The sequence below is a fragment of the Notechis scutatus genome, chromosome 1 (assembly GCF_049901735.1).
Source record: "Notechis scutatus isolate UNSWTSFEM ecotype Mainland chromosome 1, rNotScu1.2, whole genome shotgun sequence".
In the NCBI taxonomy this organism is placed as follows: domain Eukaryota; kingdom Metazoa; phylum Chordata; class Lepidosauria; order Squamata; family Elapidae; genus Notechis; species Notechis scutatus.
Window position 1 is genome coordinate 134,998,370 of NC_142009.1, and position 20,127 is coordinate 135,018,496.

The window sequence follows — 20,127 nt, forward strand, 5'->3', positions numbered from 1 at the left end:
CGGAAATCAAACAGGCAGGTGAAACGACCTGCATATCTACGCGAATATGTTACCGCACCCCTCAAACGGAACCTAGGGGGGAGGGGTGTTATGAACTAACAAAAACCAATTGAAATAAACTTATTAACATTATGTTAAGCAGGCTTGAAATCCTGCACTTTGGATTGGCCTAGGATAGCGAACTGGGATTGGTCCTCAGGGAACAACCTGATTGGCTATTACTTTAACATCTTTCATTGGCCAAACGTTAAGCATGTGGACACAGATCATTGGTTAACAGGTCAGTAGCTAGTCCTATAAAAGGGCTACTACTGCCCAAAGGTTTTGCTCTCTGTTTCTGATTCTTAATAAAGAGTTGAAGTTCACTAAGTCACTGACTCGTCTCAATTACTTGCACCCATGCCCAGAATATAACAGTATGGGCAATAATTAGGTGTTGATCTATTTTACTTCTAATGTTTGCCAATTACATTTACTGCATTGGCAATGACAGATGGAGTAGCCATATGTCACCATGCAGTCCCTACATCATTCTAAATTAAATCAACTGCATCATGAATCTTTCATTGAAAGAATGTTATTATGCAATGATATCACTCCTGTTGCTAAGGGAAAAGTCTATTGTCTGGAGTCCATTGTTCACGAATCTTCTCAAACTCACATCTGATTTGGCATGTGGATATTCCAGACTGCTAATTCTGCAGCTTCTGTTATTACAGCACCCTTATGTAAGGGCAATCTATTCCACAGATTTTATTCATTCTCTAGCTTGTGATGCAGTAAGCTGAAATATCACATTTATTCTAGTCTCCCTCCCTCCCTTTTTCCTCAAGAAACTTGTTGCTGTTATAAAATACTGTTTTATAAGATATTCAGACATATAAAGGTGCTTAAATATACTTCAATATCTCACAAGAGATATCTTTTCTCATACTTTGCCTAGAGAGAAGCAGATCTCCAAAATGCTGTTGGACCCAAAGTCCCTTTATGTTTCTTGCTATATCTGAAACATTCCCTTTTTTCTTTATATGGATAAGGTTTATTGTTTATTATTTAGCTTGAAAAGAGATTTGAATGAGTCAATATTTTCTATCCCCTAGCTTTCTATGGCAGCACTATCCAAAGTTTCTCTGTGAGGGACACGGAAGGTTTCTAAATAATATATATAGGTAATCCTTGACTTACAACAATTCATTTAGGGACCATCCGAAGTTACAACGGCACTGAAAAAAAGTGACTTATGACTGTTTTTCACATTTATGACTCTTGCAACATCCCAATGGCCATGTGATCAAAATTCAGCCGCTTGGCAACTGATTCATATTTATAACAGTTGCAATTCAGACAGTTGGCAACTGACTCATTTATAACAATTGCAGTGTCCTAGAGTTGTACGTGATCGCCTTTTGCAACCTGCTGACAAGCAAAGTCAATGGGAAAGCCAGATTCACTTAACAACCACGTTACTAATTAACAACTGCAGCGATTCACTTAACAACTGTGGCAAGAAAGGTAGTAAAATGGGGCAAAATACATTTACCAATGAAGGAGAATATTTGTAGCTCAGGGTTGAAATGAGGGGTCCTTGGTGCTCTCTGAGCTTGGTTGTTTTCTTGCAGACGTTTCATTACCCATGCTAGGTAACATCATAAGGGCTAGTAAGGAGTGTGGTTTGCTGTCAAAAATAATTTATCAACTGTCTTGCTTAGCAACATGAATTTTGGGCTCCATTTTGTGGTCATAAGTCGAGGACTATCTGTATAAATAAATATAAAATTATATCTGATGTAGAAGGTCACAGGCTATTCTTTGCTAAGACCAAATAGAACACAGAGAGACAATTTCAGGGCAGGGTGGACAGCTTTTATTGATGGCCACATTTTTTAGGGATAATTTTTCTGGGGTGCCCTATTAAAGGCAGGTGGAGCTGAAGGAAGTAGTGGGCAAATATGAGTATGACCGTACACTCTATTTGAACATTCCATCTTTCTCTCAGAGATGCTTATTCCTCCTTCCCCATTTTTTCCAAATTTATTATAGCCTTTTTTTCTAAGTCAGTTTTTTTTAGAGTGGATGGGACAGTTTATCCTAATATGTTCAGTCCAATATTCCATGTTGCTCATAAATAAACCTTTGTATTCTATTCTTGATTATATAAGTCTAATGAACATCTGTAAGGAAGCTTGTGATTTCCTTTATAAAAATGATCTACTTTATTAAAACGTTCAATATTCCAGGTTCACATGTGACTCTGTGGCTCTATCTCCAAAAGGGAGACCATTGGGGTGTTATTTTTAACTGTGCAGGGTAAAAGAAATGCTTGCGTTCAACTCTGCCCTCAAATTCTTGGCAAGAAGCCCAGCCTGTCACAGGCTGATTATATCACTGAAGAAAGTTGTTTTTGAGACTGAGCGTACAGTTTTGTTTTCCCAGAATCAATATCTTTATGTCTTATGTTATTTGAAACATCTGCACGATTGCCTCATTTATTGTGAAACACCAGCGCTGTTGTCATCCTCAGAGAGAAGGTGTTGTGTGCAATCACAGTTCCTGATCAGGGCCTTTAGAAATATATGCTGCAACTGAGGAATGCAGGCCCTGCTTCAGGATGTAATGTCTTTAAACAAGGCCTAGGACTCTACAATTTCAGCAGAATCAGTTGTGAGGCCTCCTTGGGACTTCTTCTAAATACTGTCACTCCTGATTATCTCAGCTGCCTCCCTGAAGATAAGGGCTCTTTAAGAAATGGACTCCAGGAACAACTAGAAATGCTGTAGGACAGGATTATTGGTATCTGAGCTGCAAAAATCTGGAAAATCACTAGAAGGAAGCAAAAATCTTAAAGGTTCTTCATATCTCCCTGGTGTCATCTAGTGGTTCTCGGGATTCTTGAGGGCTAGACTTGGCAACCTCTCTTTTGGAGACAAGAAAGATACCCATCAGTTAAGAGATGGATGAGATGGACTGAAAAAAGAATAGGTTGAAGCTAAGTCAAGATGGAGTTGACACGGAGGAAAAAGTGCTTTGGAATTCAAAGCCACTCTTTTCAGTGTTCCATCACTTCTTTCCTGTGTCATCCATGCTGAACACTGTGGAAAATGAAAATGGTAGTTCCCAGGCCCAGCCTTTCTGTCCAATTGCTGTGGTTTCCTATAAACAAGGAGACCACCAGATGGCACTTTGCTGTTAGGACCTTTAAAACAGAGGTCCCAAACCCCCAGGCTGAGGATCCCTACTGGACTGTGCCTGTTGGAAACCAGACCGCCAAAGCGGCATGAGGGCCAGGCCGCCAAAGCAGCATGCGGATGTGCCAAGCTTCATTTGTGCAGGATTTAGGTTAGCATGCAAAACCATTCCTTCCTCGTCACCAAAATCACCAAAGCTTCTGCCAGTCCGCAGAATTAAAAAGGTTGGAGATCCTTGCCTTAAAAGAAGAATTATGAGCTGCAAAGTGCAGTAGTGCAGGCTACTTCTGCTGATTGCTGGCTACCTGCAATTCGGCAGTTCTAATCTCAAGGTTGACTCAGCCTTCCATCCTTCCGAGGTGGGTAAAATGAGGACCCAGATTGTTGGGGGGCAATAGGCTGACTCTGCAAACTGCTTAGAGAGGGTTGTAAAGCACTATAAAGCGCTATATAAATCTAAGTGCTATTGCTATTATAGGACACTACTGTATGCCTGCTTCTTAATATTTCTTGGGTAAGAATGAGGCCTTTTAGGACCTCTTATGTAAGACAAACAGTGATGCTGACTGAGCACAGGTAAGAGCCTATATATTAGGCTCAACGTTGTGGCAATAGGAGATAATTATTTCTCCACCCTTATTGCATCTCCAGGTAGTCGACCAGCAGCCTGGATTCAGGTAACCATGTTCTTCTTGGGTAAGATGGATCTGGGTAAACAAGGCAGGATCCCTGTGAGGAATATTTTCAGCATCTGTCAGAGTCTGGCTAGGAAGACCCCCGCCTGATGTGATGGAAACACAGTATTGGGCTGAGCTGCATTTCAATTTAGGGGCCCTCCTGAATTCATGACTTCTGCTAGAGGAGCAGGTAGCAGCCATAGCTGGGGGGGTGGCTTTGCAGTTTCATCTAGTTGTACCAATTGTGCCTTTTTCTGGACCGGTAGGCCTTGCTCACAGTCACTCATGCCTTGGTCACTTCCCATTTGGATTACTTGCAATAAATTCTACCAAAAGTGGCCAAAATTGTGGAAACCTTTTGGGAAAAGTGTATTTTTGAGGTTTGATGGCTAATAACTACCTTTTTTTGGAGTAGCACCATAAAATTGTATATTAATGGAAGGATAATTTAATCAAGAATGTAATGCAACAAAGTTTGTTTAATTTTCTGTAGTCTTTGAAAAGTTATAGCCAAATAACCAGAAAAAGGAAGCACAACTTGCTTAGGTTGATATCAGGTAGCTTTCCTTCATCTGATTGTAGCCAATGAGCATTTAGAGTGTTTAGAGCCACTGAGTGTTTAGAGAGCCAATCAGGTGTCATCTTGTTTTGGCAATGAGCTTGTGAAACGTAATAAAATTAAAGAATAGTGCAAAGAGTTGACTAGTCGCCTAGAAACGATGTAAAATAGTATTAAGTGAACAAGGCTACGGTTATAAAGAAATTAGAAGAAAAATTGGTGGAAACTTAACCAAAGGTGGCATTTCTAAGTTTTTGAAGAGGTATAAGGAGACTCGGTCAATACAAAACTACAAAAGACAGGTAAAGGTTCGCAACAGCAAATGATGATAAAAGAATTAAGAGACTGTGCCTACGTGACAGAAGAAAATCATCTGGGTGTATACAAGATGAAATGGCGCAATGCAATGTGAAGTTGAGTGCAAGGACTGTTTGGCACAGACTGCAGGAATTTGGCCTAAAATCTAGAATTCCACAAGAAAAGCCACTTTTATCTTTCAAACAAAGGTTGAAAAGACTAAACTGGGCTAAAACCCATATTACCTGGACAGAGGAACCCATGTTGTCAGTGTTATTTGGAGTGATGAGACCAAGATCTCCCTGTTTGGTAGTGATGGCATAAAATATATAAGGAGACACTTTTCCCAAAAGGTTTCCACAATTTTGGCTACTACTGTACCTGGGGCTGTCTTTGAAGACCCCCCCCCAAAAAACTTCCACTGGTCTAGAACGCAGCAGCAAGCACAGTAATAGGACCTCCTAGATTTGCCCATGAAACACCAGTTTTTTTTCTGGGTGCAATTCAATTCACCATTAAAGCCCTGTATGGTACAGAGCCAGGTTATCTGCAGGCATCTATAGGACATTTACCTATCCTACTTGGTCAGATAGGGTGGGAATGCTCCTAATTCTGTCCCTTAAAAATTGCCATCTGATGGGAGCAAGAATGCCTTTTCCACGGCAGCCCCTGCCCTATGGAAGACCCCCACCATGAAGTTCAGCAGGCTTCTATCCTCTAGGCCTTCCATAAAGCTTTGAAGATCTAGTTTTTCTTCCCCCAAGTTGCTAGGGTACGATTAAATGACTGTACATCACAAGCTGGACCCGGAGCCAGTTTTTTTTTAATGTCTTAATTTGACAGTTTTATTACTGTTTTTTGTTGTTCTTACTTTTGATTGGGACCTGCCAAGAGTTGGTTACGATGGCTGCTTGTATAAATGTTATAAATTATTTATTTAATTAATTAAACAAACAAATATGTTCTTGCTGAAACTTATATTGTAGAGATTCAGTTGATAGCTATTTACACGTCCGATTAACTATTGCCATATTTAGCTTTGATGAATGGATATTGGATGATGACTGAACTGTCTGTAGTTAGGGAGCCAACCATTATTTGAGGGCAGGAACAGATGACATCACTTTTCACACTCCTGTCCCGTTGCAGGTGTTCCAGGCACATTTTCCTGCTGCAAGGATTGTTTTCTTCTTGCGCTGTTTTTCTTGCTTTGGCAGGCAGCTTTTTACATCTTTACAGGTTAACCCAAAGCAGAGGGTGGAATGACCTTCATTTTCCATGTCTTTCTTTTCAGAGGACTTTTGTGACCTCTCTCAGAGCTACAGAGATTAGGATGCTTCTTTCACAGAGAAAAAATTTCTGGTCTCAAAGCCAAAAGAAGTTAATTACTTATTTTCTCCTGGGCCTTTTTTTTTTTTTTTTTTTTTTAACTCCAGACATTTCTTTTACCAGTTCTCAGTGATTTAATTTGCCAATCACTTGAGGTAAAAGTGATTGCAGACTCAGGTGACTGAATAATAGAGAGACGTGTGTGTGTGTGGGGGGGGGAATAGTAATTTTTATAAAAAGTTTTCTGCTTGTTTTTGAATGGAGATTATTTTGAATGCAAAACAGGTATTTTAATTACTGATTCTGTTGTGAATGAATAAAAATTACTAAGCCTAAATGCAAAGCAGGTTTTGGAAGCCTGCACATTTGATTGGTCCTTAAACAACGAACAAGGATTGGTTCATAACAAGCCCGATTGGCCAAGCTTAGGACACTTCTTATTGGTTATTAGTTTGAACTTGATGCACTTAGTATTGGTTAATAGGGTAGCAGCCAACCCTATAAAAGGGGCTATTGCTGCCCATAGCCTTGCTCTGTTCTATTCTATTTACTGTTATTAAAGAGTTGAAGTCACTGGTCAGATGTCTGGTCTCCATTATTCTCCAAACATAACACTGGCGACGAGGATGGGATCCGGAGACCGAAGAGCTGACTGAATTACAGAGCAACCAACAGAGCACGTGGTCGAACACGCACCATCAACGGCAACATGACCAGCGGTGCCGTACCACCCGCTCCATTCAACCCAGAAACCGAAGACTGGGAGTCGTACATGGATAGGTTCCAGATGTTTCTGGAGACCAACAATCTGAAAGATGCAACAACCGGCAAAAAAGAGCTATATTTCTAACTCACTGCGGGCCTACCGTGTTTAAAATGGCAAAATCACTTGCCAAGCCAGCCGAAGTAAAGAGATGGACTGGGACGTCCTCGAGCCTTTACTACGGGCCCACTACGCGCCCACCGTGCCAACCTTAGAAGACATGAATATTACCAGAGGAACCAGCGGAAAGGCGAGAGCCTTGCCAACTACGTCGCAGACCTCCGCAACCTTGGAGGCCTCTGCGGGTTCTCTGACTTAGAAGAAGCCCTCCGTGACCACCTAGTTCTGGGCCTAGAAGACTGCTCGATCCAGAGTAAAATCATGGCTAAGGGGACATCAGCCTCACCGATGCCCTTAAAGAAGCCACCGCAGCGGAGGCAACCAAAAAGTCGGCAGCCCGAATGCGGCGCACTAGCGCACCGCCACGCCAACTCGCCAACGATACCTTGCCTCGCTCAGAGAGACACCTGGTATCGACTCACCACGAAGACCTAGAATCCCCGTCAGATAGCGATGAGGAAGAGGTCAACCGACTCCGAGCGGAACAAGACCAGTCCACACAACGCTCACTTCGACCGTGTGCAGGATGTGGAGCGAATCACCCACGATCCAGCTGCAAATTCCTCGACGCACTCTGCCGCGTTATGGAAAAGAGGTCACATCGCAAAGGTTTGCAGAAGCAAACAAAACTCCAAACCCCGACAGGCGAATACCAGTCTTCAGGATTCTTCGGCACACCCCGAGACAAACTGAATCACCAATGGGGAAGCCACTCCTACAGAAACAAACCGTCCACCACTTCCACCAGGCGTGAAGAAACCAGGCGGAAAGAGACCCACCAAACAATTACCATAGGCCACGCTACATCCCTTGATGCCGGGAAGATCAGAGTGAAGGTCGCTATCGAAAACAAACCTTGTGTAATGGAGGTGGACTCAGGATCATCCCTCTCGATGGTGTCCTGGAAGACGCTCCAACAGCTCATTCCGACAATTCGCCGCCAAGACCTTAACCCTCAAAGGGTTATACTCAAAGACTACCAGGGTAACCGAATTCCCGTTGTCGGGTCCGCCGATTCAGGTCTCTTTCAAGGACCGCACCGTCGCACTGCCACTGACTGTCGTGGACCGTGACCGGCCTAGTCTTTTAGGCCTGCAATGGTTCAGACCCTCGGAATCACTGTGGCCGGAGTCCACCGTGCCGAGAGCAACGATTGGGAGGAAGCCCTCGTGCAAGAATTCCAAGACGTTTTGTGAGTGGACTAGGCAAGTACAAGGGGACCCTGATCTCATTTAACTTGAACCGCGGTAGCACCCATCCACCTTAAGCCGCGTCGGGTGCCGTTCGCACTGAAACCTAAAATCGATGAACAACTCGATAAGCTAATAGAACAGGGCGTGCTGGAACCCACCGACCACGCCCGATGGGAAACCCCAATAGTGACGCCTATCAAGCCTGATGGGTCACTGAGAATTTGCGGAGACTACCGGGCCACCTAAACCATGCACTTCAGCAAAGTGCGTATCCAGTGCCGGTAGTGCAACACTTGCTCCATTCCTGGGCGGCGGGAAAGTTTTACTAAACTAGACCTAGCACAGGCATATCAACAATTGCCTGTAGATCCGGCCACCGCGGAGGCGCAAACTATCGTCATGCATAGGGCGCATTTAAATGCAACCGGCTCCAGTTCGGGGTGAGCGTCGCTCCAGGAATTTTTCAGAGCTTAATGGAAAGGCTGTTACAAGGAATAAGTGGGGTCGTACTGTATTTCGACGATGTGCTCATCGCCGCCCCGAACAGAGACATTCCAGAAAACGACTCCGCATAGTTTTACAAAGGTTCCAAAACGCAGGCCTCAAAGTTAAAAAAAATAAATGCCAGTTATGTACCAAAAGGGTGGAGTTTTTGGGATACCTCCTGGACAGTCAAGGAATCCATCCCACTGAGGACAAATTAAAGGCAATTAAGAAGGCCCTCACTCCAAGGAATAAGGCAGATCTACAGGCGTTCCTTGGACTTATCAATTTTATAACGTCTTTTTACCCAATAAAGCAACGATAGCTGAACCATTACATAGACTCTTAGACAAAAAAGCAACGTGGGTTTGGGGACAACGTGAACAAAACGCTTTCCAACAAGTAAAGAAATTGCTAACTTCTAATTCTGTACTTATGCAGTACAACGAGACTCTGCCGTTAACTATTACTTGTGACGCCTCACCTTTTGGGGTTGGAGCAATCCTGGCCCACGTGTTGCCGAACGGAGCAGAAGCTCCCGTCGCATTTTTTCACGAACTTTAGCTAAAGCTGAAAGAAATTATAGTCAGCTGGATAAAGAAGCTTTAGCTATTGTGGCGGCAGTTAAAAGGTTTCATGAATATGTGTATGGGCGTGCGTTTACAATAATTACTGATCATAAACCACTACTGGGGATTATTGCGGGTAATAAACCAACCCCGTATATATTGTCCCCCAGAATGACCCGCTGGTCTGAATTCTTGGCGGCGTACAACTACACCTTGCAACACCGCCGGGAAATCAATTCTCCACGCTGATGCATTGAGCAGAACACCGCTTCCAGAATCGGTTGAAGATCCAGCCCCAACCATCACAACGTTGCAAATTGAGACCCTACACGCGCCGCCATTGACGGCGAGAGACATTGCCCTCGAGACAAAACAAGATCCGGTCCTGCAACACATCCTACGCTGGGTTGAGCGTGGTTGGCCAACAGAACAGCTATCACCTGAATGGGCGCCTTTTAAAGCACGCCAAACCGAACTGTTTTCTCAAAAGGGCTGCATCTTGTGGGGCGATAGAGTCGTAATCCCGGGCAAACTGCAACGAACTGTTTTAGCGGTATTGCACGACGGACATCCGGCATCGTGCGGATGAAAGCACTCGCACGGAGCTACGCCTGGTGGCCGGGAATCGACAAAAGAATCGAGGCCTGGGTCGCTACTTGTCACCGTTGCCAAGACGTCAGCAATGCCCCACCTAAAGCAAGCCCAACCAAATGGGAAACTCCGAGAGGACCATGGTCCCGTATCCATATTGACTTTGCGGGGCCTACAAAAGGGCACACTTTCCTTATTACAGTCGATGCCTATTCAAATTGGCTCGAGATCCATCGAATGAGCACAACTACAACGGACTCCGTTATCAACAAATTAAACAGGTTATTTGCCACACATGGTTTTCCGGACGTCCTCGTCTCGGATAATGGCCCACAGTTCACAGCATTACAATTTGAACAATATCTTGCTGACTGGGGCATCTGCCATGCGCTGACCTCGCCCGCGCACCCTGCGGCGAACGGGCGTGCAGAGCGCATGGTACAATTTGTAAAAAGACCCTCCACAAAATGGAATTGGAAACATCGATGAGAAAATCAATCGAATTTTATTGTTGCAGCACATCACGCCCACAGCGTGACCAACAAAACACCGCCCGAACTTCTTATGGGGCGGAAACTATGATCGCACCTCGACCGCTCCACCCGCATACGCACCCGAAAAACCTTTCGGCTCCAGCAGCAAATGCCAGGAATTTAAGGTAGGGAATTTAATCTTTGCCAAAAACTTCTCCGGCGACCCTTTATGGATACCCGCAACCGTTACCCACCTCACTGGGCCTAAATCTTACCGCCTGCTAACAGACGCATGGGAGGGTGTGGAAACGCCACATAGACCAACTCCGTTCGAGATTACTACCCAGCGCCCATGGCTCCCGGGTTCACCAACTGAGGGGGAGGAAATATCGAGGAAATTGACTTGATATGACGGATAGCAGGCCAACGGAAATCCTACGGCCCAGCGAAGTACCGGGATTGAAGCGGGGAGGGAGTTGACTTTTCCATGGGACTTGAACACGGGAAACCGAACTGCAAAACCCGAAGAAACACTGATTGGCGGAGACAACAACAGTGGAAGCAGCACGGAATCACCGTGCAGCGAAACGGAACTTAATAAAGATCATCCAAACGCTCCACCGGAACCGGACTTGAGAACAAACCCGGTGGAGCCACGGAAATCATCCAGACAGACCAAGCGGCCTGTCTACCTTGAAGATTTTGTTACAGCTCCCTCAAACGGAACCCAAGGGGAGGGTGTTGTGAATGAATAAAAATTACTAAGCCTAAATGCAAAGCAGGTTTTGGAAGCCTGCACATTTGATTGGTCCTTAAACAACGAACAAGGATTGGTTCATAACAAGCCCCTGATTGGCCAAGCTTAGGACACTTCTTATTGGTTATTAGTTTGAACTTGATGCACTTAGTATTGGTTAATAGGGTAGCAGCCAACCCTATAAAAGGGGCTACTGCTGCCCATAGCCTTGCTCTGTTCTATTCTATTTACTGTTATTAAAGAGTTGAAGTCACTGGTCAGATGTCTGGTCTCCATTATTCTCCAAACATAACAGATTCACTAAAATCACATGTCAACCTGGGCATTAAGGGATCTTCATCAAGAAATATTTTGGAAATGTAAAAAAGACATTTTATTTTAAGCTGGTTATTGTGCTTCTGGGTATGGGCATCATTTTGATGCTTTACCTTTGTCTATTTGAATGTAACTTGGAATAGTTACACACTGCATACAAGTAATTCTCAACTTACAACAGTTCATTTAGTGACTGTTCCAAATTACAATACCACTGAAAAGAGTGGCCGTTTTTCACACCTATGACCGCTGCAGCATCCCCATGGTCCTGTGATCAAAATTCAGACATCTGGCAACTGACTTATATTTATGATGATGGCAGTGTCCTGGGGTGATGTGATGCCCTTTTTGCGACTTTCTGACAAGCAAAGTCAACGGGGAAGCCAGAGCCACTTAACAATTGTAGCAAGAAAGATTGTAAAATGGGGCAAAACTCTTATTTAGCAACAGAAATTTTGGACTCAATCGTGGTCTTAAGTCGAGGACTACCTGTAGTTTATATACAGGTATGTCAGGGGTGGGCTGCTGGGGGTTCGCAGGGATTTGGGAGAGAAGATTCTGTGCAGTTCAGAGCGCCCCCAAATCCCACTCCTGGCTGGCCCCACCCACACCGCCCCAACCCTCCCAGGATTCGCCACGCGGCCCGTTTTGGATGTAAATAAGTGCAGGGCGTGCGCAGAGGCTCAGAGAGGGCAAAAAACAGGCCTCCCGGAAGTTCGGGAAGGCTGGAAATGGGCCCATTTCTGGCTTCCAGAGACGCTCTGGAGCCTGGGGAGGCCGTTTTCACCCTCCCAGAGGGTCGAAGAAAGCCTCCAGAGCTCAGGGAGGGCAAAAATGCCCCACCCCCGCCATGGTGCAGGAGGCCGAGTAGGCCACGCCCACCATGGCCACGCCCACCCAGCAACCGGGCAGAGAACTGGTTGCTAAAATTTTTGAATCCACCCCTTGAGGTATATATGCATACCACCAACGCCAAAAGGAAAGCGGTTGGCCATTGGACAGAAAGATGGGAAAGATCAGCAGCAGAGAATTGCCCAGTGGGTGGACATGGTAGTCAGCTCCTTTTCAAGGTGTAGCCAAACCATCTTAATCCAAACAGATTTTTCTTAACACACTTTAGATTTAAACTATCCTGAGTTTAGGACAGGAGCAGCTGACAAGTGCTGTGTAGATATGCCCTAAATCTGAAGGCATTAGGCAGATTAAGGCCTAATCCTTTTTGCATACTTATTGGGAAGTATGCATATACTTTCAAATAAAGCCTCGTGTAAGCGAATAGCACTAAAGGTAATCCTTGCTTAATGATGGCAGTTGGGACTGCCGACTCTGTTGCTAAGTGATACAATCATTAAACGCAACGTCACACCACCATGCCGACTTATGACAGTTGTGTTAGGTGTTAGATGAATTCTGTGTGGTCGCAGCATCCTGTGGTCATGTGGTCACCATTTTTGGCATCCTGACAGTTTCCCCATTGACTTTGCTTGCTGGAAGCCAGCAGGGAAGGCTGCAAATGGGGATCACTGCAATTCTGTGACGGCAGCAACTACAAGGAGCGGATATCGGTCCTGTGGTTCAGTATTGTTGTGACTTGAATGTCACTGAACGAGGATTGTCGGTTTTCAAAGCAGTAAAGGAAAACAGATTTTGCTAGTCATGATCACGATGCTAATTGTGTTGTGGCTATACATTAAATATATGTTTGTGTTTTGTAAGGAGCTAATAATACTTAGTTATTACCACTGGAACATTTTGAAGCTGGGGTGGCATGGTAACAGTGTTTCCACTCCCTGCTTTAATTATTTTCTTGCTTACATTTGTTCTTTCCATCTTAACCTATCGGATGATTTTCTGAGTGTTCCAAGTCACATTTAGAAGTTAAATAGAAAATTATCAGACAGATGCTTTTAGGAGGTGGGTGAGGCAGTGCAAAATCTCTCTCCGTAACCTAGATACATTTCTTTAGTGCTATGATTGCATTCCAGAAGGTTTGAGAAGCAGCCTGTCCCTCTGTTCATGTTTTTAATGGCAGCTGTCATCATTTCTCCCTGAAGTCCTGCAGGTTCCCGCTCTTTTAAGCTTTCCCAAAAGCTTTAAAGGAGGTCTTTCCCCCCCGGGACCTGGGGCAGTAAAGTTTGAATCTTGGGACTGTATGGGTCAGGGTTACGCACTGAGCCATCACGCCTCCTCTGCGTAGAAGGGATTTTAGTATAGTAGTTCCCCTCTGCTGGTTTTGCTGTGCTACTTCTTTGTGATAGTGGTGGAGATTGGTGTTTTTAGTGTTGCATTTTTTTTTTCTTATAGTAATATCTAAAGCAGCTAAAATTTTGATGAGAAGCCAAAAGAGTGGTGGTGGCAAAGTGTTTAGAATGCAGTACTGTAGGCTACTTCTGCTGACTGCCGGCTGCCGGCAGTTCTGCAGTTCGAACCTTACCAGCTCAAGGTCAACTCAGCCTTCCATCCTTCCAAGAAAACGAGGACCCAGATTGTTGTGGGCAAAATGCTGACTCTGTAAACTGCTTAGAGAGGGCTGTAAAGCATTGTGAAGTGGTACATAAGTCTAAGTGCCTTTGCTATTGCTAAAAGGTTGTAATTAGCAACAGTGATGCCATTTTACCAGGGAAGGCTAGCTCTGTCTTGGGCAAGTGAGCGTGTCACAAAAGTTGTGTTCAAGGAAAGTTAAGGACTTAGGTGTTGTTGTTGTTTACTGCAAACACCCTATAGCCATTTTGGCTAACCGTAGAGAAGAAAGGAGAGGAAATGCACATGAGACTCCGTGTTTAGGAAGTATAAATAGAGAATTGGCTAATGCCTTACATCCTCATTGTTTATTATTGGCTTAAACTTTTCAATTAGTGAGAGAGGTGATGAGGAATGTCTGGATCGGTCACTGCCCATCTCTGCCTACTTTCTGATTTGAGCTCTATGGTAATAAGCAATTTTCTGATTCCTCCACAAGTATTTTTTTTTATTGTAACCCAGCTTTGAATGAGCTTCTTAACACCTAACACTGGGAGAGATGATCAAAAAATGCCAGGAATATATACCAAGACTACATTGGTTTTTAGAAATTCTTGTCTCATGTCATTTTCTTAATCTGCTTTGGGATTAAGCCTTAAATTGGGATGGGACAAGTCTTGAAAGCAATGGTGAAGAAACTGGATAGAAAAAGCATGGAAGCTATTATTGTTGTTAGAATTGCTGTTATTTAAATTTATTTTGAACTTGGTATTACAGAAGATTCCAGAGAATACCATGGATAGCGAAGAACACAAGCAAATGGATTATAGAACAAATCAATCCAAAATCTTTAGTGAAATCCCAAATGATTAGGTTAAATGTTTATTTTGTACACATTAAAGAAAGACCTAGCTCCCTTGAGAGATCCATCATGCTGTAAAAAGTGGAAGAAAATAGAAGAAAGACCTGCAACAAGATTGATGGAGTCAATTACTGCATTGATTGGTGGGCTTTGGGGAGCCCTGAAAGGCCAGAGTGGGGGCAGATCATCCTGGAGAAGGTCTATCTTGCTAAACATCAATACTGACTTGAAGGCACATAAGCAAAGAATCAATGAATCAGCAGTATATAAATATGGTACTGAAGTTGAAAGAAAATATTGGGACAAAAAGTGAATGTCAACCCTTTGGGGTATTAGTGCTGATATGAATACCGTGTTTCTCCAACAATATGCCCCCCCCATAGGAAGACCCAGCATGTTTTCTAGGCATAAAATGAAATTAAGCCCCTCCCCCCAAATTTAGGTCTAGTTTAAAACCTTTCAAAATTGGGGGGGAAGGCGGGGGGAACTTGCCATTAGGAGTGCCCCGCGGGCAGCTACGCCTCACCATCAGCCGCTCCTAACAGCCAATCATGGTGGAGCACAGAGGGCTCCCTTACCCCTCCTTTACCCGGGTCAGCAGGTGGGCGGCATCAGCGTGGATGTCCGGCAGCGTTTCAGCCGCTTCTCAAGACTCCGTAGCTTCCACGGTTCCCACCGGTGCTGGAGCCTCTCTCGCCAGCGCCATCTCCAACAACAGCGGCAGCAGTGGCAGGAACCGTGGAAGCGTTTCAGCCACTTCTCGGGTGGGGGAGCTGCCTCCATAACTTGCTGGAGCACCAAGGGTAGCAGCAGCAGAGACGCTCGCTCGGCTCTTCTCACGCCCACCCAGCCGCTCGGGATTAAACCAAAACGCAGCACGCGGCGCTCCCAGGTACCTCAAAATCTTTTTTTCCTGTTGTTACGGGGATGGGGGAAAAGCGGGAGTGACTCAGATGCTGTTGTTGGAGACGGCGCTGGTGCATGGGGGAGGGGAGAAATTAATTCACCCCCAAAAAGATGTCCTAGTCGTTTTTTCAGGGCTCAAAAAAAAAAAAAGACCCAGCCTTATTATATGAGAAACACAGTATATCTTATAACTTACATTCTTCAATCTAGATGGGCTGTCTCACATTCAGAGTTATCTGTGGACATGTACAAGAGAGGCAGTGCTTGCCCTGTAAACGCATAAAGCTTGAAGATGACAATTTGACTTAGGTCAGTTGCTTTTTCTTTAGATTTTTACCCTGCCTTTTTTATATACAACTCAAAGAGGCAAACATATGAATACTTCTTCCTCCTCCTATCATCCCCACAACAACAACAACCCTGTAAGGGTTGGGCTGAGTGTGTGTGTGTGTGTGTGTGTGTGTGTGTGTGTGACTGGTCCAAAGTCACCCAGCTGGTTTTTCATGCCTAAGGTAGAATTCACAATCTCCTGGACTCTTGCCTGGTGTCTTAATCACTACATCAAATTAACTCTCATGTCACTTTATTTAAATAATATATACATACTTATCAGCCAAGCATATGCTAAATGGTAGCACTTACTTGACCTTAGCTGATTCTGAAATGCAGCGTTGGATGTGATTATTGTTTGGGAACGCATCAAAACAAACAAAACAAAACCAATTTTGATTTATGGACTCAATAGGATTCAAAAAATTTCATCCACTGTAGTACGGAAGAGGTGCAGGTAGGTATCTTTTCACAAACACAAGCTTGTCAAACGTATGCCTGAATCACTATCCTTAAACTCTCCCAACTGAGTTTAGAAGTACGTACCCTTAGATGAAAGTATTGCTCTCTGGAAGGGATTTACAGTACCTGATGATCTGATCTTGAACGGGGAGAACTGGAAATCTGCTTTCCTCAGGAATAAGTCTTCAAATAAATGGCCCATTTTTTCCCTTTTAATCAAAATAGCCAAATCCAAAGGGTTTTGGAATGTATGATACTAGGAAAAGACCAGTGCTGGATTAATCCGAAAAGAAAGGATCTTTATTTTAAGAAGGCAACAAAGGATATGTTTTAGAAAAATATGTCATCTGTTTTTAAGCTACACAAGGCTGAGAACTGCCTATTAAAACTAATTATCATTAATTTGAGCAAGCAATAAAGGAGGGCAGAGGAAGGAAGAATACAGATTAATGCTACGCCAGAGAACACAAGTAGCACCCAGAAGAAATAAGAAATCCTTTACATATCTGTCTATACTTTCCCTGCCAAATTTATCTTACTGGTTTCAATCCCCTCAGGATTTCTAGGCCTTGGGCTTAAATTTCTAGGCCTAGTTAGACAAAATATATTTCCCAGCCAAGGCTCCCAGAGAGCCAAGAACTTTCTCTCTTCCTTTCCCCTCATTTGTCTTCCCCTGGAAGGAGGCAATGGCTGTCTTTGCAGAATATTTAGAAGTCCCCAGCTAGCCAGCAGATGACTTATTTTATCAATTACAGATAGTCTTGACTTACAACCACAATTGAGCCCAAAGTGTCCGTGCTAAGCAAGGCAATTATTAAGTGAGTTTTGCCCCGTTTTATGACCTTTTTGCCACAGTTGTTAAGTGAATTGCAGCAGTTGTTAAGTAAATCATGCAGCCATTCAGTGAATTTGGCTTACCCCGTTGATTTTGCTTGCCAGAAGTTGGCTGGGAAGGATACAAATGGTGGTGACATGACCCCAGGACACTGCAACTGTCATAAATACATGCCAGTTGCCAGGCTTCTGAATTTTGATCACATGATCATTGGAATGCTACAACAGTCGTAAGTGAGAAGACTGGTCATAAATCATTTTTTTCAGTGCTGTTGTAATTTCAAACGGTCACTAAACAAATGGTAGTAAGTTGAGGATTGCAAGCCCCTGGCCTATTATGGTGTCCTATTGATACTTCCATCTCTGCAAATTGTTGATATTAATTCAGTATTTTATCTTATATATTTTAGTACAAGTCTTGATAGTTCTGCAGAATGGCTCCCAGTAGTCTCTCATACTGTCCTGTATTGCTGTAGGATGGTTAATTAAAGGATGTTCAGATCAAATTACTTCCTGAGTGCATGTACACTATTAAGGTAGTAATTTCACATTGTGCTTACTTAAGGCTCTTATTTTTGAATATAGATTAGCAGCTGCCTCGAAGATTGTGAAACTGTTACAACAATATTAAAAAACAACATACTGTATGTGAAATGGCTAAGGTGCTGGCCTAGAAATTAGGAAATTGTGAGTTCTAGTTCCGCCTTAGGCATGAAAGCTGGCTGGGTGACTTTGAGCCAGTCAACTCTCTCTCAGCTCAGCTCAACTCACAGGGGTTCTTGTTGTGGGGAAAATAAGGGGAGAAAGGAGGATTACGTACCCCAAGTTACTTATAAAGTACTAAAGGTGGGATAAACATGTAACAATTCAGCCCTGGAAGCCTCTGCAAAAAAATATTGATAACGGCACTTTTAACCAGAATTCATTCTATTTTATGATAGTTTAAAAGGGCTCATTTTCTTTCCTCTATTTCATAGTATAGATATAAAATAATATATGCATGTACACCCAGCTTCTGGCTATCAACAGAACTTTATTACAAAAGTTATGATGGGGTGTAGTCCAGAGTTGCAGGAGGGAGGGGCTCTTTCTCAGGGACCAAAGACATAACATAGCTCAGAATCCTTGGTATGTAGGAAGATGGTGTAGGCCGACACCCCCAAGTTGTTTATTGACTACTATATATGTCTAATAGTTATACAGATAAGTGCTTTAATCTGGCAAGATTCTGTCTGCAGTTGAACAACAATAAAAACTTCTCTGAAGTAAAAGTCTGTAGAGATCTAAAAAGTTCTCTGAGGTAACTTCTCATGTCATTCTTGGTTCCTTGGGTCTGACACATTCAATCTCTATTTAGTACAAGATGTAAGACAACACTTTGTTCTTTATGCAAACAGTGTAGCTGACACAGTATGGATGACAATGACCAGCATATGGATCAAAATGTCATGAATGTAGAAAGTATAGCCATATAAAAATACATGAATCTAAAGTCATATATTGAGGACTCAATGGCTACACAGGATGGCGGTGGGATCCTTGTGAAATGGAAAGGCAATCCATGTGATATAAAGGCATTTGTAAGTATTAACTCTTTAGAAAAATCATCTTGGAAAGTTGCAAATAGTCAGCTGTGTTGACTCAATCAATATAGAACTATCACAGGGGCAAAATAAAACCCTAGGTCCATGCTTATGCAGATATGTCATGGTACTGGCTTATTATGAGTAAGTAAAACTTCTGATGTTGCATTGCTTCTGGTTTTTTCTTTTCTTTTCTTTCTAAAGCATCCTTCTGTGCCATATCTCAATTGTTTAAAAGATCTGCCAGTTCTCAGGAATCACTCTCAAAAGCACAGGAGGTTCCAAGAGACATGGAAAATTGCCAAAATAGGGATGCTCTATCATAAGTAAGCAAAACTGATTTCTACTGCAATAAAATCACCAGTCTTTAAGCTCAGGATATTTGCTTTTTTAAAAAATCCGGTGGGACACCCCTATTGGTCAAGTAGAGAAAGGAGACAATTTTGCTGGTCTTCCCCCCTATATTTTGAATAGCAAGATTCTTCAAATCAGTGTTGAAGGTGACTTTGGAGTTCTAAGTAGAAAGCCATTCAATAATTCGCTGAAAAAAATTTGCAACCAACTCAATGGTCTCATAGAGAGGAGCTGAAAGGTATGGCAGACATCTCAGGATATCTCTTTCTATAGATTTTCACAAGGAAACTAATAAAGAGGTGCACATGTAGCTGTGGTAGAGATGGAAAACTTCACACTTCCACAGATAAGAGTGCTGTCCCTTTTAAATAATTACTATGTCGCTATGGTGTTTAATGAAATATTTATCTTGAATTTTAGATTCCACTGATGAAAGATCCTGGCTGGATCAGAGATGTCTGGACTCGTAATGTCAATGTAAGTATGTTCTTTTTACATTTGTAAAAAAAGAAAAGAAAAAAAAGGCTCTACAGATTTTACTCCGCTAATTGTTGTCCACCACAGGGGATGATGCTCATCTCTGTTTCAAGGCCATTGGGCCAGCACTGTCCAAAGACATTTCCATGGTCATGTGTCCAGCATGACATCATGGAACTCTGTTAACCTTCCCACCAAAGTGGTACCTATTTATCTACTTGCATTTACATGCGTTCAAACTGCTAGGTTGGCAGGAGCTGGGGCGAGGACAGGAGTTCACCCTGTCATGTGGCCCTCAGATCTTGAACCTGGGCTGAGGGCTTTCCATCTGACAAGCCCGGCATCTTAACTGTTGAGCCACTGCACTGCCTCTTCTTGTTTCTTGGCCTTTTGGCTAAGTTCATGTGCAGTATCTGTTCTTATCAGTTTAATATCTGACTTCAAACATAGATATTCAAAAAGTCATGGTGGAAGGATTTTACCATACTCATCATGCCTGGAATGTCCCGATTCCCACAAAACTTCTCACAACTTGTCCTGCAATGTCA

At 43.3% G+C, this 20,127-nt stretch overlaps 1 protein-coding gene and 1 pseudogene across 3 annotated transcripts in view; both read left to right on the forward strand.

Annotated features, from left to right (window-relative positions):
* The window catches only part of LPIN1 (lipin 1), a 122,511-nt gene that overhangs the window by 33,877 nt on the left and 68,507 nt on the right, over positions 1-20,127 (forward strand). For all 3 annotated transcript variants that reach the window (XM_026674301.2, XM_087946727.1, XM_026674303.2), the window contains exon 2: positions 19,523-19,579. In XM_026674301.2, the coding sequence (XP_026530086.1) occupies positions 19,523-19,579 (57 nt within the window). The remainder of the gene's footprint in view (positions 1-19,522; positions 19,580-20,127) is intronic.
* Positions 19,954-20,066, forward strand: LOC113416472 (U2 spliceosomal RNA; annotated as a pseudogene).